The sequence below is a fragment of the Petaurus breviceps genome, unplaced genomic scaffold (genome assembly GCF_028583685.1).
Source record: "Petaurus breviceps papuanus isolate PSGF00001 unplaced genomic scaffold, PetGlider_PUasm1.0 140, whole genome shotgun sequence".
In the NCBI taxonomy this organism is placed as follows: Eukaryota; Metazoa; Chordata; class Mammalia; order Diprotodontia; family Petauridae; genus Petaurus; species Petaurus breviceps.
Genome location: NW_027185698.1, coordinates 2,353,339 through 2,376,427, shown reverse-complemented (window position 1 = coordinate 2,376,427; position 23,089 = coordinate 2,353,339). Strand labels below are relative to the sequence as shown.

Sequence of the window (23,089 nt, the reverse complement as noted above, 5' to 3'; positions counted from 1 at the left end):
AGTTTCCTCATCTGTAAAATGGACATAATCCCAACACCTAACTTGCAGGGGTTTTGTTAGGATCAGTTATAATCAGTATAACTGTAAAGCTCTTGGCACAGTGCCTGGTACACAGTCAGCACTCTGTAAATGTCAGTTGTCCTTATTATTGTTACTCCTTTCTCTCTAGGTTTTTATGACACTGCTCTCTCCTGGTTTTCTCTCTACCTGTTTCTCTTCTTCTCTTGTTTGCTGGATCTTCATCCCTGTCACACCTGCTAATGATGGGGCTCCTCTATGACTCTGTCCTGGTGATTTTACCCTCTCCCATAGTTTATTTGTCATTTTTATGCAGATGACTCTCACATCTCTTTCTCCAGCTCTAACCACTCTCCTGACCTCCATCCAGTCTCCTATCTCCAACTGCCTTTTAGGCATCTTGAACTTGATGTACCATAGATGTAACAAACTCAGTGTTCCCAAAACTGAACCCATTATCTTCTCCCCTCCCCCCCCAACACTCCTGTCTTCCTAATTTTCCTGTTACTGATGAGGGAACTGCGATCTTCCCAGTTCCCCAGGCTCACAACTTAGGAGGTCATCCTGGACTCCTCACTCTCTCTCCCTCCCCCCCATCCAGTCAGTTGTTAGGTGCTTTTCCATAACTTCATAACATCCCTAGCTTATTCCCATTTCTCTCTTCTGGCTCTGTCACCACCCTGGTGCTGACAGACCCTCATCACCTCATGCCTGGACTATTGTAATAGCTTGCTGGCTCATCTCCCTGCTTCAGATTTGTCAAAGTGATCTTCCTAAAATGTCAATCTGACCATATCAGCACTCCCTTCACATTCATAAAGCTCCAGTGGCTCTCTGTTACCCCCAGATCAAATATAAAATCCCTTTATGTCTTTCAAAAAAAGACTACCTTTCTAGTCTCCTTACACTTGTGTGATCAGTGACACTGGCCTCCTTACTGTTCCTTGAACACTACAGACACCCCATCTCTCAACTCTGGGGCATTTTCACTGGTTTTCCACCATGCTGGGAACTCTCTTCTCATCTTGGTCTTTTAACTCCCCTAACTTCCTTCAAGTCTCTGCTGAAGTCCTGTCTTCTGCAAGAAATCTTTCCCAGTCCTTCTAACTCTTAGTGCCTTCTCTTTGAGACTACCCCCAATTTAGCCTGTGTTATTTCTTATTTGTTCATAGTTGTTTACATATTGTTTTTACCATTAGATTGGGAGCTCCTTGAGAACAGGGATGGGTTTTTGTTTTTGTTTTTCCTTTCTTTGTATCTTCAGTGCTTAGCACAGGGCCTAGCACACAGTAGGAGCTTAATAAATGCTGATTGACTGACTGGAGAAAAATAAATGTAATAATGGAGATGCAGTGTGGTATAACAATAATAATATCCAATATTTATGTAGTATTTTGTGATATATAAAAAGTTTAAAAAAAAGAAAAAGAAAAAAGTTTGAGAGAATTTCTGGGAAATTAATCATTTTATTAATCATGTTATTGGATAATTAATAAAAGGGGTTAATGGTACTCTTTAATGCCAAAGATCCCTCATGGATCCCACTCCATGTTTATATGCCCTTGTAATAGTGGATGTTTCTGGGGGGTGGCAATCAACTCTGATTGGTTAGCAAGTAATGAGAAGAATGAATAGTATAATGAGAGGTAGATCCATCCTAATGAGTTTGGGGATGTGGCTTTGATCAGTCTTGCTCTGAAGACCACTCTGTGCCTTGGGCAATCTGGACAAAGGATTTTCTCCCTGTCCCCCTCCCCAGTAGAACACAATAGACTTCCCCACTTGGTTGGGGTCTGGACAAGATTGAGGAGAAAATTAATCCAATCTCTTTATTAGTCATATCCTTCCAATGCTGACAACCCAGTAGAGAATGAAGAGATAGGAAGGGGAACACCCTTGTATGGCCCTAATAATAATAATAATAATAATTTCTCTCAACTTTAAGGCTTGAAAAATGCCTTACATGCATTAATCACATTTCATTCTCACAAAAACAGTATGAGGTAGATGCTAGAGGGGAGGAAACTTTCCTGTTATCACCCCACACTGGATATGAATTATGGTTGCCATCTCCCACATTTTACAAGTGAAGAAAAGTGAGCCTCTGACAAGGTGAGAGATGTGCTGGAATTCACACTCCCAGTAAATGTGGGAGCCAGGATTCAAGTGCAGACCTTTGGGTACCCAGGCCAATGTTCTTTCCCCTATACCTCTTGTCTCTTTGGGGCATCTTTTCTTGTATCACTCCACTCTTGTGGGGGTACTGACCTCTCCACTGCAATACTCTTGTCCTTCCCCCTGCCCTTTTCCTTTTCCCCCTCCCTCTTTTCCTCAAAGAAGCAAAAGGCAATTGCACGGTTTGGGTGTGTGTGTATGTAAGTATATATATGTATGTGTGTGTAACCATTCCAGTACTTTCCTCTTCTCAAGTCTTGGTTTCCTGTCTCAGGAAACCTGAGTTGCTGAGATCATAAGCCAACAGCCTTTTCAGATGACTTAGAAAATCACTAATGGAGCCAGTGTGACTCCTGCTAGGTTCAACTTTCCCTCTTCCCACAGCCGGGAGGCTGGGCAGTTCAGTGGAAAGTTCTCGGCCAGGAATCAGGAAGACCTGAGTTCCAAACCTTCTCTCCAGACACTTAACTAGCTGTATGACCTTGGGCAAGTCACTTAACCTCTGTCTGCCTGTTTCCTCAAGGTAAAATGGAGATAATAACAGCATTTACCTCCCTGGGTGATTGTGAGGATCAAATGAGATAGTATTTATAAAGTAGTATGTACTTAATAAATGCTTGTTTCCTTCCACACATTCCTCCTTTAGAATGACCACTGCCCCATAGTAAATGCTTAATGAGTGTTTACTGACTGACTTGAAGAACAGCTTTCCTCTCATTCTTCTCCATTTATGGTATCACTTGAATTCTTTTGCCTCCAGGGAAGAGAGTAGTACAATGTTTTTTTGTTTTGTTTTGTTTTTTTGCCTCCTAGGGGTATGAGATTCCTTAAATTCAAAGAAGCATTGCCCTGGAGATAAAAATGGGGAGGAAACTCCATTGGAATTTCTACTCCTTCAGAAGAGTGTGTACCTAAGGACAGATAAACTAACAAATAACAAGGGATTCTAGGCTCACAAGTTTTAAATCAGAGGCATAATATGGTTTATAGACCCAGAGAGACTAGACCAATGACACCCAATGATGGGGGTACAGGCTCTGGGAAACTCCTTGAACTTAGAATCTTCCCACTTGATGAAGAATTTGCCTGAGGCCATAAGCCTTTCTTCATAGGTAGGCCCAAATCTCAGTTACTCTTAACCTAGCCTAGCCCTCTATGGTCCATCTACTTCCCACCCTTGATCCTCCTAGAGGATCCTCTAGATCCTCCTTAGACTCCTCCTAAAAACCCTCCTCAAACTCCTCCTCTAGACCACCCTTAAATCCTCCCACAACCTCTCTGTATATAAGATCCATCCTGCTCCCATGAGAAGGCCAAGAATTCAATCTAGAGCAGACTTGCTCTGTGTCAGATTATTCTGGCCAGTTTGTCAATACAAGCTTCACATGTATTTAGGCTCCTTAAGAGTCTGCCCATTATGGCGAATCTTTAACAAATTTGTCTTACTTTGGCTGAGAGAAGACTTGAGTGGAATTCATTCGGCAGGACCCGGTGTGTTGGTATTTCGGGATCTCGAGCACCCCTAATCTAAACCCTAAACCTCAACACTGCCCATTGTCTGTTAGTCCTTAGGCATTTAATAAGCACTTAGTCTGTGTCAGTCACTGTGCTAAGCATTGGGATGCGGAGAAGGGCAAAAGTCAGCCCCTGGTCTTAACTGTGTACAAACAAGATGTGTGTGTGTACTTATACATACATTATATACACACACATGCACAGACACACATACATATACACATGGTAAATTGGAGATAATCACTGGAGGACTTTGCCTTGTCTTTTCCTGAATATACACAGTTCAGTGTTCAATTCAGCACATATATATCAAGTTTCTCTTATGAGTAAGGCACTGCGTGGACCTAAAATTGCAAGATTCAGTCCCTGCCCTTGAGTTTAAATTCATTCACTTTACTGGAATCTATTTGATTGACATCTGACTTGTTGACCAATATAGTGGAGGAGAGAAACTCCCTCTGCTCCCTGCTTTTTTTTTTTTTTAAAGCGTGGACTTTTATTACTCTCTTGATTCCCTTTCCTTCTTTGGAATCTTCCAGGCATGTCCTTTCCTTCCTTCCATTGCACTTCCTTTTCAAAATTAGTGTAAGAATTGTGGCATCCCCACAACTCTGCAGTAATATTTGAATTATATACTTGTGCACCTCAGACCTGTATGCCCTTTTTTTCTGGGGAGGATCATGGTTTGACTTGTATGTGTAACTATCATGACTTTGTCTATATTGCTGTGTTTTTGTGGGAGAACTTCTATCTTTTCCTTGTCTTGACAAGCTAGACTTTTATTTTTTTGAGAGGAAAACTCAATTTTCCTACAGTTTGAGTAGGTTGGATTTGGGCCCACTGGTAGTAACAGTGCCCCTTCAGTCAAAATCTTGGGTGCTAACAGAGTATTCCTTTGTGCTTGAGTGTGAGATGCTGACTTTAGGCAGTGGCTGGAGAGTGAAATATGAGGGCTGTCATTTATGTATTTTCTCTTAAAATATTTAGTTTTCAAATTGCACATATTAGTGACCATCAGATTTACTCTTACCTAAAACATGAGGCCAATGACTTTGGAAGGTGCCAGCTCAGGGGAGTCTGAAGGACTGGCTGTGAGTGTGAAGAATTTAACATCCAAGAGAACATATGATGTGCTTCAACTAGGATTTGTAAGGTGAGAGACCTTCCCTTCCAAACTATCTCATTCTTTCAGGCCTTGATTTCTGTGCCCAACTTTGCCAGCAGAGGTAGAATTGTGATTCTGCCAAAGCCTGTTCATTTGGACTTATTTTTAAAATTTCAAATCCAACTGCTGCACCTTTGAAAAAAGAATCTATAGATTACCTAAAGTGATCAAGTACCACCCAAATTTAATATAGAGAGTATAAGAGAAAAAGCTCAGGGTAGGTAAGGGTTTTCAGCATTCAAAAGCCTTTTATATTAATAGATATGTGGGAAAGGGATGAATGATAGGGAAAGATTTAGTTTAATGATTACAAGATTCTTATCTCTGTGCTTTTCCTTTATGTAACTTTTGGGAAAATGGTCTTCATTTTTGTAGCTTGGACTGGTGTAGGCCTAAGACACTGACAAGATGTTTTCACATTTCCACAAGGTAATTTTAACTTTCATCCTTTAAGATTTGTCTCATCTCTGGGGCAGGTCACCCTGGAGTGAAAAGAGAGGTCATTAAACCCCCTTGGATCCATAGCTGGACGTCAGGGGAGCGTAACTAAAAGGTTTTATCGGAATGTCATGCTACAGAGGCTCTCTAGAGAGAGATCCACTGGAATAAATAAAAAAAGGTTCATAGACGTGGAGCTGGGGGGATCCTTAGAGGTCATTAGTCCAAAACCCATTTTATTTTGCAGATCAGGAAACGGGCCTGGAGAGACAAGTGACTTGTCCAAGGTCACACAAAGAATAAGTAATAAAATCGCTTGGAATTCTCTGGCTCGGTTTCTGTTCCTCTGCATGGAAAGGTGTACAGTACAGTGAACCTGTCCCTGGGAGGGCTGAGACACAGCTTATAGATGACACATACATTGGCACATGTGCTGCCAGACCTTTGTACACCATTTCCCACCCCACAACCCCCAGCCTGTAGCTTAACTTCGGCCTCAAACATTGCTTAACCTTTGCCACCCAAACTTGAGGAAACTCGCTTATCTCCCGAGGCTTAGACCAAGGTTACTGAAACCAGCACTACCTCAAGTTGCCGAAACCTTCCTTCTTTACCGGAGGACATCTGACGTGGGCAAAGAAGAAAACCTTCCTCTTCCCTCCTGAATAATCTGATTTCCTTAGGGAGCTGTTTTCAGGTCCTGCGGACAGACCCAGCATGAGGGGCTCTAGGACTTGAGGAGGACAAGCCGGAGAAGCCGGGGCACAGTTTCCCCGCCCCGCCCTCGATTCTGGGCGGTGGGCGATGGCTTTTCCAGGTCACCCGAGTGTCTCTCCTCGGTCACCTCCTGGTGCTCCGGCATCGCAAGCTCTTCCTGCCCACGTACGTGCGTGTGCAGGCTGGGACCCGGGGACCCTGGCCTCGGGGCACTTTCTCTGGCTGTCTTCTGTGCCTGCTCTAAGAACGGACTTAAGTCCAGCTAAAACCCACCTCCTACGGAGAGCCTTCCCCAGTCCCTCCTCATTCCCTGCCTTCCCTCGGTTAATTATCCCCTATTCGTCCTGCAAAGAGCTTGCTTTGTCTCGGTTTGTGAGCCCTTAAGTCTGGCGGCTCCCGGAGGCGCTGTCTTTTGCCTCTTTTTTGGTGTTCCCTGCGCGTTATCACCGCGCCCGCCACGTAGTAGGCCCAAAAGAAACGTTTATGGCAAGGAATAATGGATCCTCCTCATCACCAGCCTGATGCTGACTTCTCCCGATGCAAGGAGAGGGCAAGCCCGAGGAGGGACCGCTCTCCCCTGAACTGCCCAACTTCCTGCAGTACACACCCACACGCTCACACTCACGCGCGCGCACACGCTCTGCACACTCATACACTCCGCACGCTCCATTCACCCGGGGAAGGAGGCGAGCTCGGCGCGCGCTCGGCCTCCCTCTCCCCATCCCCTCCTCCTCAGTACACCAGGGGGCGAGCAGAGCCGCCGGTCTCCTCCGGGGAGGACGCGGGGAGGGGGGGCGGTGACCTCATAGACTCGCTGACGAGTGTGCGAGGAGAACATGCGCCCGCGCTGCTCCCGCCGCCGCCGCCGCGCCGCCGCGGGCGCCCGGGCAGAGATGCCTGAGCTAGCCGGCCGAGAGCAGCTCCGCCGCCGCCCGCCCGCTGCCCGCTGAGGAGCGGGGGGGTGGGGTGGGGAAGGAGCGAGCCGCAGCGAGCCGGAGCGAGCGAGCCGGCCGGGGAGAGGCTCTGCCTGCGCCCGCCCGGAGGATGTCACCATTGTTCAGCTGGGTAGCCAAGGTACGGGAGTTGGGGACAACTTTGTCCCGGGCTGCGGAAGCGCTCCCCCACCCGGGCCCGGCCCCTCGCTCGGCCCCCGGCCCCGTGACCCGGCGGGGGGTCTGAGTCCGCGCGGCCGCACGGGCGGTGGGTGCCCGGCGGGTTCGCGTCTGCAGCCCCGAGCCCCGGGCGGGCGTTGTCCGTGAACTTGGGGAGCCGCGGGGTGCCCGCCCGGCGGGGAGGCGGGATAAAGGACCGTATGGAGGGGCTCGGTGTGGCCCTCCACCCCCTGCCCACCCAGTCTAGCTCTCTCTTTCCTGTGCCTGCGGGAAGGATGGGAGGGCATTCCCACCGTTTGCCCCGCGGGGTCGCGGCGGAACTCTGCTGGTTATAGTAACAAAGTTCCACTTTCTGGGATCGAAGCAAACTTGCTTTTTTTTTTTTTTTCCAGCTGGAGTCACGCTTTGTACTTGGCTGCTCCAGGATGCAAATGAATGACTGGAAACCTTGGAGGCTCCAAGGATTTTTTGGAGGGAGTTGCCCTAAATATTGTTTTAAGGGAACTTATAACCGTCGTTACAGTAAGAAGAGGGGGGTAGCGTGGAGTACTAGATAGAGAGCTGGTCTGGGAGCTGGGCAGACTGATTACATGCCATGGAATCCAGGACAAATTGCTTAATCTCTCTGCGCCCCCAGGTAATTTTTAGGGGCTACAGATTGCAGGCTAAGTATGGAAGGTGGTGAGAGTTCCTTTCCATGGATCTAGTCTAGATGTAAAGTTAAAACAACCCTATGGTGTCCAAAAGTACCCTTCAGCCCTTGGGCTTCTGTATAGTTTGGTTGCCTCATACATAGCATGTTGGTGCATTTATGGGAACGGTGGCAGACAATCTGGGTTTAGATCCTGGCCTTTCTTTGTGCTTTGGTTTCCTGTAAAATGTAGAGGGCTGCCCTCCTCTCTTCTCTCAGTCTTTTGATCCTTAGCTTGACATCTCTGGGACTCAGTTTCCCCATCTGTAGAGTGAAGTGGTTGGATGAAAGGATTTGCAAGGGAGACCCCTTCCCAACACCACATCCTAAGTATACAGTTACTGTAATTTACCATCTCAAGTTATCACTGTACAAATTTGTTTGTAATTTACAAAGATTTGTACTTTTGTTGTGTGGGGTATGATGGTGGAAGCGTACTTAAGTAGTGAAGATCTGAGTGCACAGATACCTCTTTTTGTGAATCCCACTTTTCTCAAAAGGGACACATTCTACGGTTTGGGGTTCTTTTGCTTCCTTACATTCTATGATGTTTTATTGCTAAAGCATAATAATGGAGTTTGTGGAATAATGAAAACACATAACCCGTCTTATGTTCCCTTGCCCTTTTAACACCTTCCAAGTGTTTTGACTATCCTGAATGGTACCTTTCTGGAGACATTTACAAGTCTATAGTCAGTTCTCTCACTCTTTTGGACTCTGTATTTTACCTACATACCAGTGCTATATTGCAAACTCTTGTTAAAAGCTCTTTCCAGCGGGCCCTCCTCCAGATCCTTGTTGGCTTGGGCAGATACTGTATGTACATAAACATCTATAGATAACCATTAGCCAAATCTGAGGATCTGGAGGAAGTAAGAAGGTTAATGGGTTAACTTATCTGTAATAATTATGATACAGCATTTCTGGAATGCTGTTTTAAAAAGTGTTTGCTAATTTTGACATGTTTGTGTTAAGACATGCCTTTTCTGTGCCTTGTTTATAAGTAAATAGGAAATGTAAATAGTACGAATGTTGTCTTTAGAGTATTGCTGAGTGACTGCTACCCTAAATTTGACTCCTGATCACGTGGGAAAAGTCGTGAAGCAGTATTATACAAATGAGGGATTGATAATGTAAAGATTTTGTATTGTTTTGAGTAATTAAAAAGCTACCTGAAAATGCTAGTGTTAAAAAAAATCACAAAAGCATAGGCTTTTGTTTTTTTTCTGAGTTGGATAGAATATTAATACTTAAGTACTTAGTTATACAACTCCTTTATTTTAAGGAGAGATTAAGTGACTTGTCCAAGGTCTCAGATGCCATGAGATTAAAAAAAAAATCTAGGGGATATTTCTAATTATTTTGCCGCCCATGTTAAATACAGTCCTCATGGGGGATGTCAACTCAGGACCCTTGAACCCAAGTTCAAGTAGGTCAAACAAGTTAGCCACCACGTAATGAAAGTTTAGGCTGCCTGGATCAGTAAAGGGAGTAACCTTAGTTATGAGATCATAAATCTTGTTTCGGTATTGAAGAAGTTGAGAACTGTGATTTTAATATTTATTTTGGTAAGGTGTTAGAAAAGTAGTAGAAGGTACTAAGGTATCCCCTACACCTTGGAGTTCAGGTTATCCTTTTGTGTCATATATCCACTTTAAAAAATTTGATACTAATTTAATATGTTATAGGGAAAAAATTATTGCCAGAATTACTTATAACTTCCATTTTACTTTCCAAATTTAGTAAGATATAGGGATGTCAAGCTAAGCTTTCAGTTTTCTCTTTGCACAAGGGGATATTGCCAAGAACACCAGCCAGAAACTGCAATGTACATACATATCTATTTGTGTATGTATTTCTCATTTTTAAAAACTTAATTTCAACTTTTTCCACAGGAAAATATACTTTTTTTGTTTAAAGGAAGAAACTATGCAAATGACATCATCTATTGGTAAACTAGATGATAATTTGTTTTTGAGAGATGTTATTTTCAAGTTCATGTGTAAACTCTTCTCTTTAGTAAAAACTTTTTTGGGGAAAACTCAATATAGATTGTCAGTGGGTCCTGAGACCACTCAATTTTAACAACTTTTAAGTCCTCACTTCTCTACATATTTTTTTTCCTCATGGGTGGAGGAGGTCAGCCAATGATGTAGTGTGCTTCAGTATTAGTGAATTGTATCTTCACTAAATTACTGGGTGAGATTTTTGAGTATTTTATAAAGATACTACTTGTAAGGACCATATTTCTAGGCTGGCAAAGCCTGCATCTCTTATAATCCACAGAATCTTTATCTAGTTATTGACAAGCTTTACCCCCATCCCTTTTCATCATAAAGTGTATGCATTATAATGGTAGGGCTAAGAGATGTAGTTGATACCCATAAAGTAGCTCACCTCCAAATCATTTTGATTTGATTTTGAATTACGGTCTGGTGAGCTCACTTGGACAAACATACGTGCTCTGACATCTAGTCTGACCTAGCCTCACACTCAACCCTCCCGATTTCACATTTCCTCTTGTCTCTTTGTGTTCTCTCATCTTGAATCTCTTCCTCTCTACTGGCTACTTCCCCTTTGCCTGTGGTTATGCTCAGACCTCCCATGATCTAAACAAGCCTTCTCTTGCTCTCTTAACCCCTCTGGTTATTATCTTGCATCTTACTTTTTCCTTTTTTGATAACAGTCTGGGCAAAGTAGTCTATAGTCAATTTTCCCACTCTCCCTTTAGTCTTCAGTTCTCCCTGTGGTCTGGTTTCCATTTTAAACACTTCATTCAAATTGCCCACTGTAGGATCACCAAGGAATGGCAAAATTCTAGGTGGAGAGGGGAGGGTGATGCCCCTCCCTCCAAAGAAAAGAAAAAAGAGGAGGAATATTGAAACAGTTTTAAAAGTGTATGGAGGACTACAGAAGGAAATGCAGATAATTTAGACAGTTTTGGAAGTAGCTGGTTGAATTGATTTTATATATGCATATACACACATATTTTTATATATGTTATATTTAGTCAGGTTGCCCAGCATTACCATGTACCAGTCACTGTTATACACATTGGGGAATATGAAACAAAGTAAAAAAGATCCTGTCCTCAAAGAATGTATAGTTTAATGGAAGAGACAGCATATAAACTAGGGAGGAGGGAAGGGAATAAGCATTTATATAGTGCATACTATATGCTAGTGCTTTACAAATATTATATTATTTCATACTCTCAACAACCCTGGGCGGTAGGAGGTGTTATTGTGTCCATTTTACAGTTGAGGAACCTGAGGCAGACAGGTTAAATGACTTGCCCAGAGTGACACAGCTAGTGTGTGAAGTCAAATTCAAATCTTCCAGATTCCAGGCCCAGTACTCTATCCACTGTGCCACCTGACTGCCTACAAGATAATTATAACCATGGATATAAATGTGTACATATACACAGAGTAGATGGAAGGTAGGAGGAGTGATTTGAATTCTCTTGAAATTAGGCAAACTGAAGTAGAGGTGAGCATTCTACATGTGAGGGATAGCTAGCAAAAGGCAGGGAGGTAGGGTTAGAATGTTATGTTCAAAGAATTATAAGGAAATCAGTATTGCTGGAACTAAGAGGCTGTGGATGAAAATAAGGTATAAGAAGATTGTAAAGGTAGGAAGGGGCTACTCATAAGGAAGAGTAAATTGACTATAGACTACTTTAAATGTCAGGCAGAGTAATAGGGATTGAGCGACTGGAGCTCATCCAGTAGAGGAGTGAGGATGATAGAGCTACACTTTAGAAAAGTCACCTTGGCAGCTGAACGGAGGGTGGTTTGGAGAGTGCAGTCTTGGAGCCGGAAGACCAATTAGAGGGTTATTTTGGTTGTCCTGGGAGAGGTAAGGAGGGCCTGACACAGAGTTATGGTTTCGTGAGTGGAGAGAAGGGAACGTCATGAGAGATTGTGAAAATAGGAGTGACAAGATGGGGAATGGATTGAGAATGTAGGGCAAGGGAAAGTGAGGGGGAGAGGATGATGACCAGGAAGTTGTGTGAGTCTGGGTGACTGAGAAGATGGTGGTACCATTGACAAAACTGGGAAGAGGGAAGGTTCTTTTGGGGGAAAGATGATGAGTTTGGTTTTGGTTATGTAGAGTTTGAGATGAGTAAGTGATACGGAGTCATGATGTTCTGTTTTGTATATGGAAGCACTCCTTTTTTGGGGGGGTATTTTAAGTTCAGAATAAAAAACGTGAATAGCAGAATTCATTGGTCATTCTTCAGGCTTTATTGTCTTTGCTCTTTTGTGGCATTTGACCATATTGACCCATCTCCTTCCATAATGTTATTCTCACTTCCTTTTGACTTCTGTGACACTGTTCCCTCCTTGTTCCCCAGTCTGACTACTTCTTTTCTCTTTTTCTGTCTTCTTCCTATCTCCCAAGTTTGGATAATGCCCAAACACTTGTTTTTCTGCCCTGTTCTCTTTTTCTCCACGTTCTCTTATTTGGTGAAGTCTTCCATTGCCATGAACACAGCGATCCCTTCTCTGTAGGTGACTCCAAGAGCCACATATCCAATCCTAGTTTCTTTGGTAAGCCTTGGTCCAGCATTTCCAACTACCTGTTGGATGTCTCTGTTCCAGATGTTCCACCAGAATTTCAAGCTCAATGAGTCCAGAAGCAAACTCAGGGCTTTCACCTCAGACTTGTCTTTCCTCCTTACTTCCATAGTTCAAGTGAAGGCGCTGCCATCTTCCATTTCATTGGTACTTGTTTACAGAGAGGGATCATTTGAAGATTGATGCAAGATAATACAAAGCAGATAACTTGGCATCGAATACTACTTTTCCTGTGTTGTGTTTATAATGTGGATGCAAATAGAAAAGCAAGTTAATGATGTATCTCACATTAAAAATAAGTATACTATTGGATTTGTTAGGGAGAAATTTCACTTTAGAGACTTGTAATTTCTCTGAAGGAACTGCAAACTTGTTAATTTAAAGAAATTAACAAACAAGAATCCCATCCCCACAACTCCACTGATAGGCACACACTTATGTGTCAGATGAAATTTTCTGAAATATTAGTGTTGTAAATTTGCAAAGCTTTGTTTCAAAGAGGAGTAATGCTCTTTTAGGGATAGTCGATGGTCCTTTCACCAGTGGACATTTATCTTCTTAGATATTAATACCAAAAATGGATTCTAATTTAGCTTCCATCCTTTCTTGCCCTTTTATGCTGTAATTATAAGGCCTTCAGGCATTGGCCCCTTCTGAGTGAGCTGAACTGTCCTAAGCCTTCTGTGACTGGGAAGCATCACCAGAATGCTTGGGTCCAGTTGTATGGTAACTAACTGCCTGGCAACTTTACCACTAATTTCTCAATGTAGGCAAAACCATTTGGTTTGTCACTTATAAAATGCACTCTGCCATCCTTCCACTCACCCTGGCTTGCAGCCTTAAAGCCATCTACTTTTCACTGATATTTATATTTTCATTCAACGTTTATAGATAAATGTTCTTTGTTTATATGCATTCTCATTGCCTTCCAGGGTGTTATTCTCCATTTTACATTGACACTGATGGGTTAAATAACTTGCCCTAGGATACCCAGCTGATTGAGTGTCAGAGTTGGGATTTGAACCCAAATTTTCTTTCTTTTTTTTTTTTTTGGCCACAGACCACTGCCTCTAAACATGTCTTTTGTCCATTCTGCTCATAGTCTTCTCCTTTAAACATGAATGACAGGATCAGGTGTGCAATATATAAGTTTCCTTGGCTGTTTTAGAACTAGTTATTTTTTCCTTCATTGAATTTAGGTCATTTTTAATGTTGTTTGGGTTTAAAGTAGACATAGAATGATTAATTTGGTTAGTTTCTGTATCAGATCCACCCCCTGAATTTCAAAAATTTTCCCTGTCTACTATGAAAAGAAATTTCAGTCATTAGTGAGATTCCATGGGTCTTCTGTTCTCCTCCAGCATCTGTGGTTAGAATACCAGAGTGCTAAGAAAAGCTGTATGGAAACTGAGTCACTCTTGTCCAGTGCTTAGATCAAAACTGCACTTTCTTCAAACACCTCCCTGCTGACATTAAACATCACTTGAGGGATAAGAGAATATGGTCATGTGTACAACACAGAGTGAAATTGATGCAGCATAGGTTAAGTATTATTCAGATAGAAGCAAAGCTTAGGTGGCAGAAATCTGAACTTTCCAGGATGGGATATTAAAGGGGGCAGCTTAGGTGGTGCAGTAGAATACTGGGCCTAGAGTCTGGAAGGCCTTAATTCAATTCAGCCTCAGCCAATTTCTAACTGTGTCACCCTGGGCAAGTCACTTAATGTTTGTCTCATTTTCATCATCTGTAAAATGGGGATAATAATAGCCCCTACCTCAGAGGGTTTGTTGTGAGGATCATATGAAATAACCAATATAAAGTACTTAGCCCAATGTCTTGCACATAGTAAGCGCTATGTAAATGTTGGCTGTTATTATTATTATACCAGTAATAGATCTCAGGTCAGGGAAGAAGGTTGTAGTCTATTTCCTTAAATTGACCATCCAGTTTTAATTGCCATATTATGTTGAGATTATGCTCTTTTATTAATGTGCAGACATCTTGTGTGGGCATAGAGTTAATTTAGACATTTTACGTGCTGGTTCTCAGGTGGAGTTTGCACTTGACTTTTGGCTAGTTGCTGGCTGGGTTGACTTGGTGGCATGTTTTGTGATAATTGTTCCCCTTCCCCCAAGCCCCCCATTAATTCAAGATAAGAGCCCTCAGTTAATAACTCCCTGTCTGTCTTCTTTAAAGGCATTGCCTCCTTCCTCTCAGGGTCACACAGATTTGCAGGCTCAGAGTCATTTTTCACTCTTCCCTCTTCTGCGTTCAGTTGCAAGGTCTTACTGAGTCTTCCTCTACCATATGTCTTGCATCCATTCCCTTCTCTCTCCACTTACTTGTATACCGCCACAGTTAGGCCCTTTATCACCTCTCACCTGAACTGCTATGATGACCTCCAAATCGATCTTCTTACAAATCATCCCATCTTACACATAGCTATGTCAGTCTGTGTCAGAAAGATCTGATGTCAGTCTGATAATTCTAACATCAAATATAAACTCCTGCTTGGCATTTAAAATCTGTCACAATGGGGCAGCTGGATGGTACACTGGATAGAGCACCAGCCTTGGATTCAGGAGGATCTGATTTCAAATCTGGCCTCAGACACTTGACACTTACTAACTGTGTGACCCTGGGCAAGTCATTTTACCCCATTGCTTTGGCCCCCCTCCCCCCAATTTGTTACTCTCTGGTTCCAACCTACATTAACTTTTCTGTCATTAACAGAGAGGATCCTGCTAAGGGTGTGGTATATTGAGAATTGAGTGGTGTAAAAAAGACATTAATATGTCTTTTCAAAATACATTTTATATTTATAGTAGCTCTTTTCTGGTGGCAAAAAATTGGAAATTAAGGGAATGCCCATTGGTTGGGGAATGGCTGAACAAATTGTAGCCTGTGATTATGATGGAATACTATTGTTCTGTAAGAAATGATGAACAGGATGCTCTCAGAAAAACCTGGAAATAGAAGTGTACTGTGTACAAAGTATCAGCAGTACTGTAAGATGATCGGCTGCGAATGACTTAGCTATCCTCAGCAATACAGTGATCCAAGACAACTGTGAAAATGGTGAAAAATGCTGTCCATCCCCAGGAGAACTGATGGTGTCTGAATACAGACTGAAGCACACTTTTTTTTAAACTTTATTTTTCTTGAGGGTTTTTTTTTGTTCTATTTTCTTTCACAACACAATTATTATGGAAGTATTTTGCATGACTACACATGTATAACCTATATCAAATTGCTTGCTTCCTCAGTGAAGGGGAGTGGGGAGGGAGGGAGAAAGGAAGAAAATTTGGAACTCAAAAGTTTTAAAGATGAATGTAAAAATAGTTTTTACATGTAACTGGGGAAAAATGAAATGCTAAACAAATATAAAAATGCGTTAAACAATAAACAACAAAATGTATTTTAGTAGAATTTCATGGGGAAGTACATTGTCCTATCTGGTGTGTAGATATTATCTTCTTCCTGTTCGTGAAAAGCAGCACACCATTTTCCATTGTCCAGGCCATTGTTGGCTCTCCCATTTTCCACAGATTTTCAAAGACCACCAATGGGGCTGAGCCAGTCATATCATATAGTTCTTTGAATACTCTGGAATATACTTTGTGCCTGGTGTCTTGAATTCATCAAGGGTAGCTAGGTGTTCTCTTAATATTTCCTTACTTATCTTGAGTTTCAGCTTGTTCTTAGCCATTTTTGTTTTGTCATTTCCATCATAAAAAAGATAATTTTCCTTCGAAGATAAAACAAATAAAATGAGAATGGGTCTTTTCTCCATTGTCAGCAAACACCATCCCATCCATACAAAGGAACAGTATAGCTCTATCTTTGTGTCTACTCTTTTCCTGAGTATAGCTTAAAAACAAACAAAACTGCCCCCTTTTTGTGTCCCTAAGCTTTTTTTGCCCTCTGATTCTTGTTTTTAACACTCTCGATGACATCCTTAAAAGATTAACTCTTAATTTTTCTGCCCTTCCATCTTGTATGTCTTTTAAAAAATCTAGATTGTTTTACACTTATCTCTTCAGACAGTTATGACTTTTCAGATAAACAGGGAAAAAAGACAGAGAGACTAGTGGCAGGCATCAGAAAATTATTATATTTTAACTCAGTTTTTTGTTATTCTAAATTTGACAACCATCAGCAAGCAAGAACGTTTACATCTATATAGAAGAACAGAAAAAGAGGACTGAACTTGAAACTACTGGTCTCTTATGTACAGCTTGCATTTTCTCAAAGAATGTTATAAATTAGTGTCTTTCAAAGCTGTTCTGCTTATCTATGTTTCTGTTTTCTTCTGTGCTTTAAAAAAATGCTACAATGATCTTTTTCCTCTCATTTTTTTTGGGCATCACTCTCTAGCCTTCTTATTCTCAGATTAAAACTTTTTTTATTGCTTAATTTTTTTTGTTTGTTATTTTGGAGGGGGGAAGGCAGGGCAATTGAGGTTTAAGTGACTTGCCCAAGGTCACACAACTAGTAAGTGTTAAGTGTCTGAGGCAGGATTTGAACTCAGGTCCTCCTGACTCCAGGACTGGTGCTCTATTCACTGTGCCACCCAGCTGCCCCTGCTTATTTTATCTTAAAGGGTTAAATAATAATAATAGTCACTAACATTCATATCGTGTTTACTCTGTGCCAGGCACTATGCTAAATGCTTTACAATTATTAGCTTATTTGATACTCATAACAGGTCTGGGAGGCAAATGCTGTTATTATTCCCATTTTACAGAAAACTGAGGCAGATAGAGGTGAAGTGAGTAGCTCAGGGTCACACAGCTAGGAAGTTTAATGCCTAAACTTTTAGTGATTCTCGTCTGAACTTGATAATTGGAACAGGCCTATAGAGTGGAAAATAACTTCAGAGTTGTAGCAGCTTTGACCAGAGCAATATTATTTAATAGTACAAGGAAACTCTGAGGCTAAGAAATGTACTTGAAATAATAGTTTCATTTTATAAATCAGTTAATTGAGGTCCAGAGAGGTTGGACCTGCTCAAGAACGTACTTCAGGATTTGTGGTTGCTTATTCATTTCAGTCATGGCTGACTTTGGGGTTTTCTTGGCAAAGATACTGGAGTGGTTTTGCCATTTCCTTCTCCAGCTCATTTTACAGATGAGGAAACTGAGACAGACAGGGTTAAGTGACTTGCCCAGGGTCACACAGCTAGTAAGTGCCTGAGGCAGGATTTGAACTTAGGAAGATGAGTCTTCCTGACTCTAGGCCTGGTCCTCTATCCATTGTGTCACCTAGCAGCCCTCTTACTCCAGGTAGTCAGTGGTAAATTTGAGATTATAAATGCAGCCCCCTTATTTGAAATCTTTAGTCCACTACTCTATCCACCACTATATCACATTCACTAAAAAGTTCTGTTACTGCCTGCCGGAGTTGAACATAACCCTTGGTTCAGGAGGGGAGGAGAAAATGCCTACCCCAAGTGTGTGGTGCAGAGAAAGCTGTCTCTGTGGCCTGGGATCCAGGACACCTGTGTGACTCCAAACCGGTCAATTAAAATCTTTATGTGCCTCAGGTTTTTCACTTGTCAGTAGCTCCATTTTCTCTATTGTCAAAGACAGGGCCAATCCATCGTCAAGTCAAGTCAGTAAGCCTTTATTAAGCCCCTCCTGTGTGCCAGCACCTGGGTCAGATGAGATGACTTCTGAGATTTCTTCCAGCTCTGAAATCCATTGATTCTGAGGAAGCATTTCTCAACAGCCAGAAACAGAGTTTGCCAGTAAAAGTTATGGGATCCCCTTTTTTGGAAACCTTCCAGTCTAAGAAAGAATTCCATTTGTTGTGGGATAGTTTTAAAGTCACTCATTCTGAAGGCAGGGGTATGAACCAAATGACTTCATTGTGGCAGTTCCTTCCGGGGTGGAACTAAATGAAATAAGTCATTGACTGAAAATAAACTGTATGATGTGAATCTTTTTTACTCCCTCCCCTGTAGTGGAGAGAGGAGGGTTATTTATTATCGGATAGTTTTGACTTGTGATTTCCTTACAATAGAGCTTATTATATCAGCAGCCCTACTAGCACATTGGAGATAGGCCTCTGGAGACCTGGTGAGCTGAAAACTTATCAGCTGAGGTCTGGATTGTGATGGGAGTGGTAATTCTGGTGGCCAGCAGCTGTCAAGGTTTTTGTTTATTTGTCTTTTAATTACTCATCTGACTGTGAATCAAGTAGAACTCATTTTGCCCAGATTTTCACGTCTCACTTTCTCTTCCAAAATGACTCATGAAATATCAAGATAGAGAAAATAGAGAGTATCTATTTTTAAGTCAGTTGGGATGCTACTTCCATAAAAGGTCCGAATTTCCAGGAAGAAACCTTAATACAAAGTTGGTATCACTCTAGAAGTGGTTAAATTCAGTGCAGTACTGTATGCTGAATGGTTTTTATCCTTCCAACCTATTTCCAAAGGAAGATACTCAAATAGAAATAATTGTTACCATCAGCAGTAAATTTTACTTTTGGCATCTAATTTTATAGGGTTACTTGCTTCATTTTTTGTTTCTTTTGTTTCATTTCTTTTATTTCATTTTAGATTTGGTTAATATGTTCAACGTAATGGTGTTCTTGTGCAATATGGAGGCTTTAATATGGTGTGGTGGGAAGAAAACAGGGTGTGGAGTCAGTAGAGACCTAGTCCTGTGACACTGAGCAAGTCACTTAATTTTTTTTAATCTTAGTTTTCTCATCTGTAAAAATAAAAATAATACTTGCATTAGTGCCCTAGGGATCAGGAAGTGCTTTTCTCAATGTTCTTACTGAATGTCTCCTTGAATCATCAAATACTGTGTGACAGCACCTTGGGAACATCATCGTAGGTAAGAACTTGGCATTAGGAAGGTCTGAGTTCACATTCTGCTTAAATACTGGAGGAGAGGAAGGGAATAAGCATTTGTACGGCATCTCCCATTTGTGAGGCAATGTGCCAGGCAGTTTACAAATGATCTTATTTGATTTGTCACCTCAGGACACTTAATCTTCCTCAGACTCAGTTTCCTTATCTGTAAAATGAGGATAATAATAGCATATGCCTTACAGAGCTGTTATGAGGATCAAGTGAACATATGTGTAGTGTGGTCTTTAAACCTTAAAGCACTATATAAATGCTAGTTATTATTGTTTACTACTGCTGCTACTACTACTACCACTACTACTACTACCATTATCACCCCTGCTACTACTACCACCATCAACACTCCTACTTGTACAGTTCATCCTTAAGATATTTCTAAAATGGGACAACTGTTTGCTAGCTACATCATGAATGTTTTCTGTGCTAGGGATACAAGTACAAAGAATGAAACAGTCCCTGCTCACAAGGGGCTTATGTTCTAATGAGGGAGACCATGAATACATATACAGATGTATGTAGCATAAATGTAAAGTAAATGGACGCTTCCTTCATGATTCTTCTTAAATTCCTGTAAGTTAAGAACAAAATCAAAATATTTCTTTTTGTTGAAACCAGGGCTAGCATTTTTCAGAGTAGAATCCACATATGTTGAAGGTGAACACTAATCCCTTGATGGTGGAGGTTGGGTTCAAGCTGTCACACTGAGCAAATGCAGTAGCTAAAACCCCTAGAAGCTTATCTTATCAGTCTTTCCTTTTGGCAGAAAAGAAGCTTTGAATCTACTCCCGATAGTTCTTGGCTGAGGTTGGAGCTGTCTCTATAACCCTTTTTGTCAGCCTTGCTCCATGAATGTTCCTGATTATAAAATACCTCATCTTGTGGGGAAAAAAGCCAGTGATTTCTCCCTATTGTATGTTGTGAAATAAGAGAAGAGGGAAATAATTGCATTTAAAACGTGCATATTTTCTAGAAACCATCTCTTAGGTTGGAGATGGGCTATTTTTATGATTAGTCAGCTTTTTAATTACTAAATCTTATCCATAAATTTGTTTTTGGAATTGAACTTTGAGACCAACTCCCAACTCCTTTGTAGCAATTTTGAAAAAATGTTTTCTGGCACTCTTTTTTTAACATCAGCCTCACCTTCCAATAATTATTTCCCTTCGCCTCCAGTAGAAGATGTATGCCTCATTCTGCTGCTTTTGCCCGTCACTTCTTTGGAAGGAAGTTGCCATCCCTGACAGGTGATAATGTCCATTTGAACATCATGACAGGGTGCTCACTGACTACATAACCAATTAACCCATCTCATTTTGGGGCAGCTCTGTCAGAAAGCTGTTCTTTGTAGCCAGCTGAAATTTACCTACATATGAATGCCTTCTGAACTAGGGCCTCCCACCTGCAGCCCTGCAGAATGACTAGTTCATTTTCTTCATGCACATATATGTACATAGGTGCATCTTTATCTGTATCAGTCCTTCATATGTTTGAATAAAATTATCATGTTTACCTAAATCATCTTTAAGGTGAGACCTTAAATTTCTGAGACCTTTCCTCATATGGCATGGTTTTAGACCATTCACCTTTTTTTTTTTTTTAAATTGGTTCTGATTTGTCCCTGTGTTGCTTAAAATTGAACATGCAGCCTAACATATAATCTGACTGGAATAGAATACATTGAGAATATTATTGTTGGCCTCTCATTCTAATCATCATATTTCTTTTCTATAGGCTATGATTAAATTAGGAGCCACCTCATATTGTTAGCTCAATAAATCTTGCATTTTTCAAACTTCTAGGTCGTCTTTGGGTAGACTGGGCTTAAGTTGATTCTAAACATTCTGTACCTGTGCAAGAGATCTTGAACTTAATTACAAGGATTGGCATCTGCTTCTTATAGTTTCATGGACTTCATTCCATCTTGTTGAGATCTGTGGGAATTGAGTCAGCCTGTTGTATTTTTATAGAATCAGAATCATAGAATGTTGACTCCAGACAGGACAATATCATGTAAGACAGTTATATTGATGATATATCTTAAACCCAGACATTTTATGTAGATTGTCCAAAGTTTCCTAGCTAGTTAGTGTCAATGATGGACTAGCAAGAGCCCAGCTTCCTGACTTCCCAGGTGGCAGAACTTTCTTCTGCATTGTGCTTCTAAAATATCTCAATCTAGAGATTTTAGTTCCTTGTTCTAGTGCTTATTTATGGGACCATAGGCTATTTCTCCCTATAAAATAGGAGTATTAGTATTTTCAATTTCATTGTCTTTATAGGCTACAATGCAAATGAAGGGTAACCAGGTGATAGAGTGCTGGGCCTAGAGTCAGGAAGACTTATCTTTCTGAGTTCAAATCCGACTTCAGACACTTAATAGCTATGTGATCCTTGGCAAGTCAGTTAATTGTGTTTGCCTCAGTTTCCTCATCTGTAAAAGGGAGTTGGAGAAGGAAATGACAAACCATTTTATTATCTTTGCCAAGAAAACCCCATAAGAGATCATGAAATCCGACATGAGTGAAAATGCCAAATGAATATGTTCTATTTCAACAGGGAATTGGCCTAAGAACTTTAAGAAAAATGCTTTCATAGACGTTATCTCATGTTATTGTTTCCTCAGCTGAAGTCCTCTGCTGGCAGTTTTCATGGTGGCATGGAGGTGACCCTGGGCACTGGTGGGTCTCACCAGGCTGGATGGTTTTGAGTCTGGCTCATGGGTGGGTTCTGTGCCTGTTTTTTGAGGATCAGCTTTGTTAAGCAGAGGCCCGTTCCAGGAAGATTGGCCACCAGATGGTAATTTTTTTCTACCCTAAGAAGAGGGGTGGTGAACTTTATCTGCTCCTTAAATCACAGATCTTTAAAGTAATAATGAAGTCTGGTATCAAATGAAATAGCATATATAAAGCATCTATGTTCTAAAAACTTAGTGGTATGTAAATGTCAGGCCTTTTTTTTTTTTTTTTAAGGATAGTTGGAAAGACTGTCCTCCCAGGTTATGGAGTCAGGAGAAATCTGGATTAAAATCCTGACTCTACTACCTGTAGTGAGGCCTAGGGCAAATCATGTGATCTCTTGGAGGTTAGTTTCCTTAATAGCTGAAATAGGAGTATTTGTAGTGCCTAGCTCACCTGATTGTTGGGAGGATCAAGAAAGATAATCTGTGTAAAGTGCTTTGTCAACCCTGAAGTGCAGTGCACTGGGGGGTTTTTGTACTAATTACCAGGGTGGAATCAGATGGCATTATTTCTACACCTGCAGCAGCCTAGGGATGGGTGCTGGCCTTGCATTGTCATTGGTGTTGGTAACTCCTGTGAGGAGGAAACTGACTGCTTTACACTTTATAGTCTTAGAGAGTATCCTGGAGAACTAAGAGGCTAATGACTTACCCAAGGTCACACAGGCAGCATGGGTAAGACACAGGAATGGAGCCCAGGTATCCGGGCTCCGAGGTGGCCTTTTTATCCCCTACACCACACTTCCTAGTACATGATGAATATCAGGGCTGAACTGTTAGGAATAGAATTGACTGAATTGGCTAAAATTATGTTAATGTAGAGGTTACCTGGTCCACCAAACAAGCAGCTAAGAGTTGGAATGAGATGAGAGAAATACTTCCTTTCCTTTTCCTTGTTCTCCTTTCTTTCTTTGTCTGCCTCAGTCTTCTTATCTTGCCCAGGCTAGAAGTTCAGGAACTTTTCAGAGAGCCTGAGCCCACTACTGATTGGCATGAGAGTTTAATCTGCTCTATTTTCCAGGTGGGTTAGTCTAGCCCTTAGGCAAACTGGTACT

The 23,089-nt window shown here is 41.5% G+C and overlaps 1 protein-coding gene across 8 annotated transcripts in view; it reads left to right on the top strand.

Moving 5' to 3' along the window:
• TBC1D1 (TBC1 domain family member 1) overlaps positions 1-23,089 on the top strand; it is a 318,238-nt gene that overhangs the window by 79,489 nt on the left and 215,660 nt on the right. The window contains exon 1 of one of the 8 annotated variants that reach the window (XM_069068603.1): positions 6,927-7,102. The exons of 6 other annotated variants lie outside the window; for them this stretch is intronic. In XM_069068603.1, the coding sequence (XP_068924704.1) occupies positions 7,073-7,102 (30 nt within the window). In that variant the 5' untranslated portion in view covers positions 6,927-7,072. Of the gene's footprint in view, positions 1-6,926; positions 7,103-7,628; positions 7,778-23,089 lie in introns of those variants that run through there. One more of the 8 variants, XM_069068601.1, reaches the window with a different exon arrangement.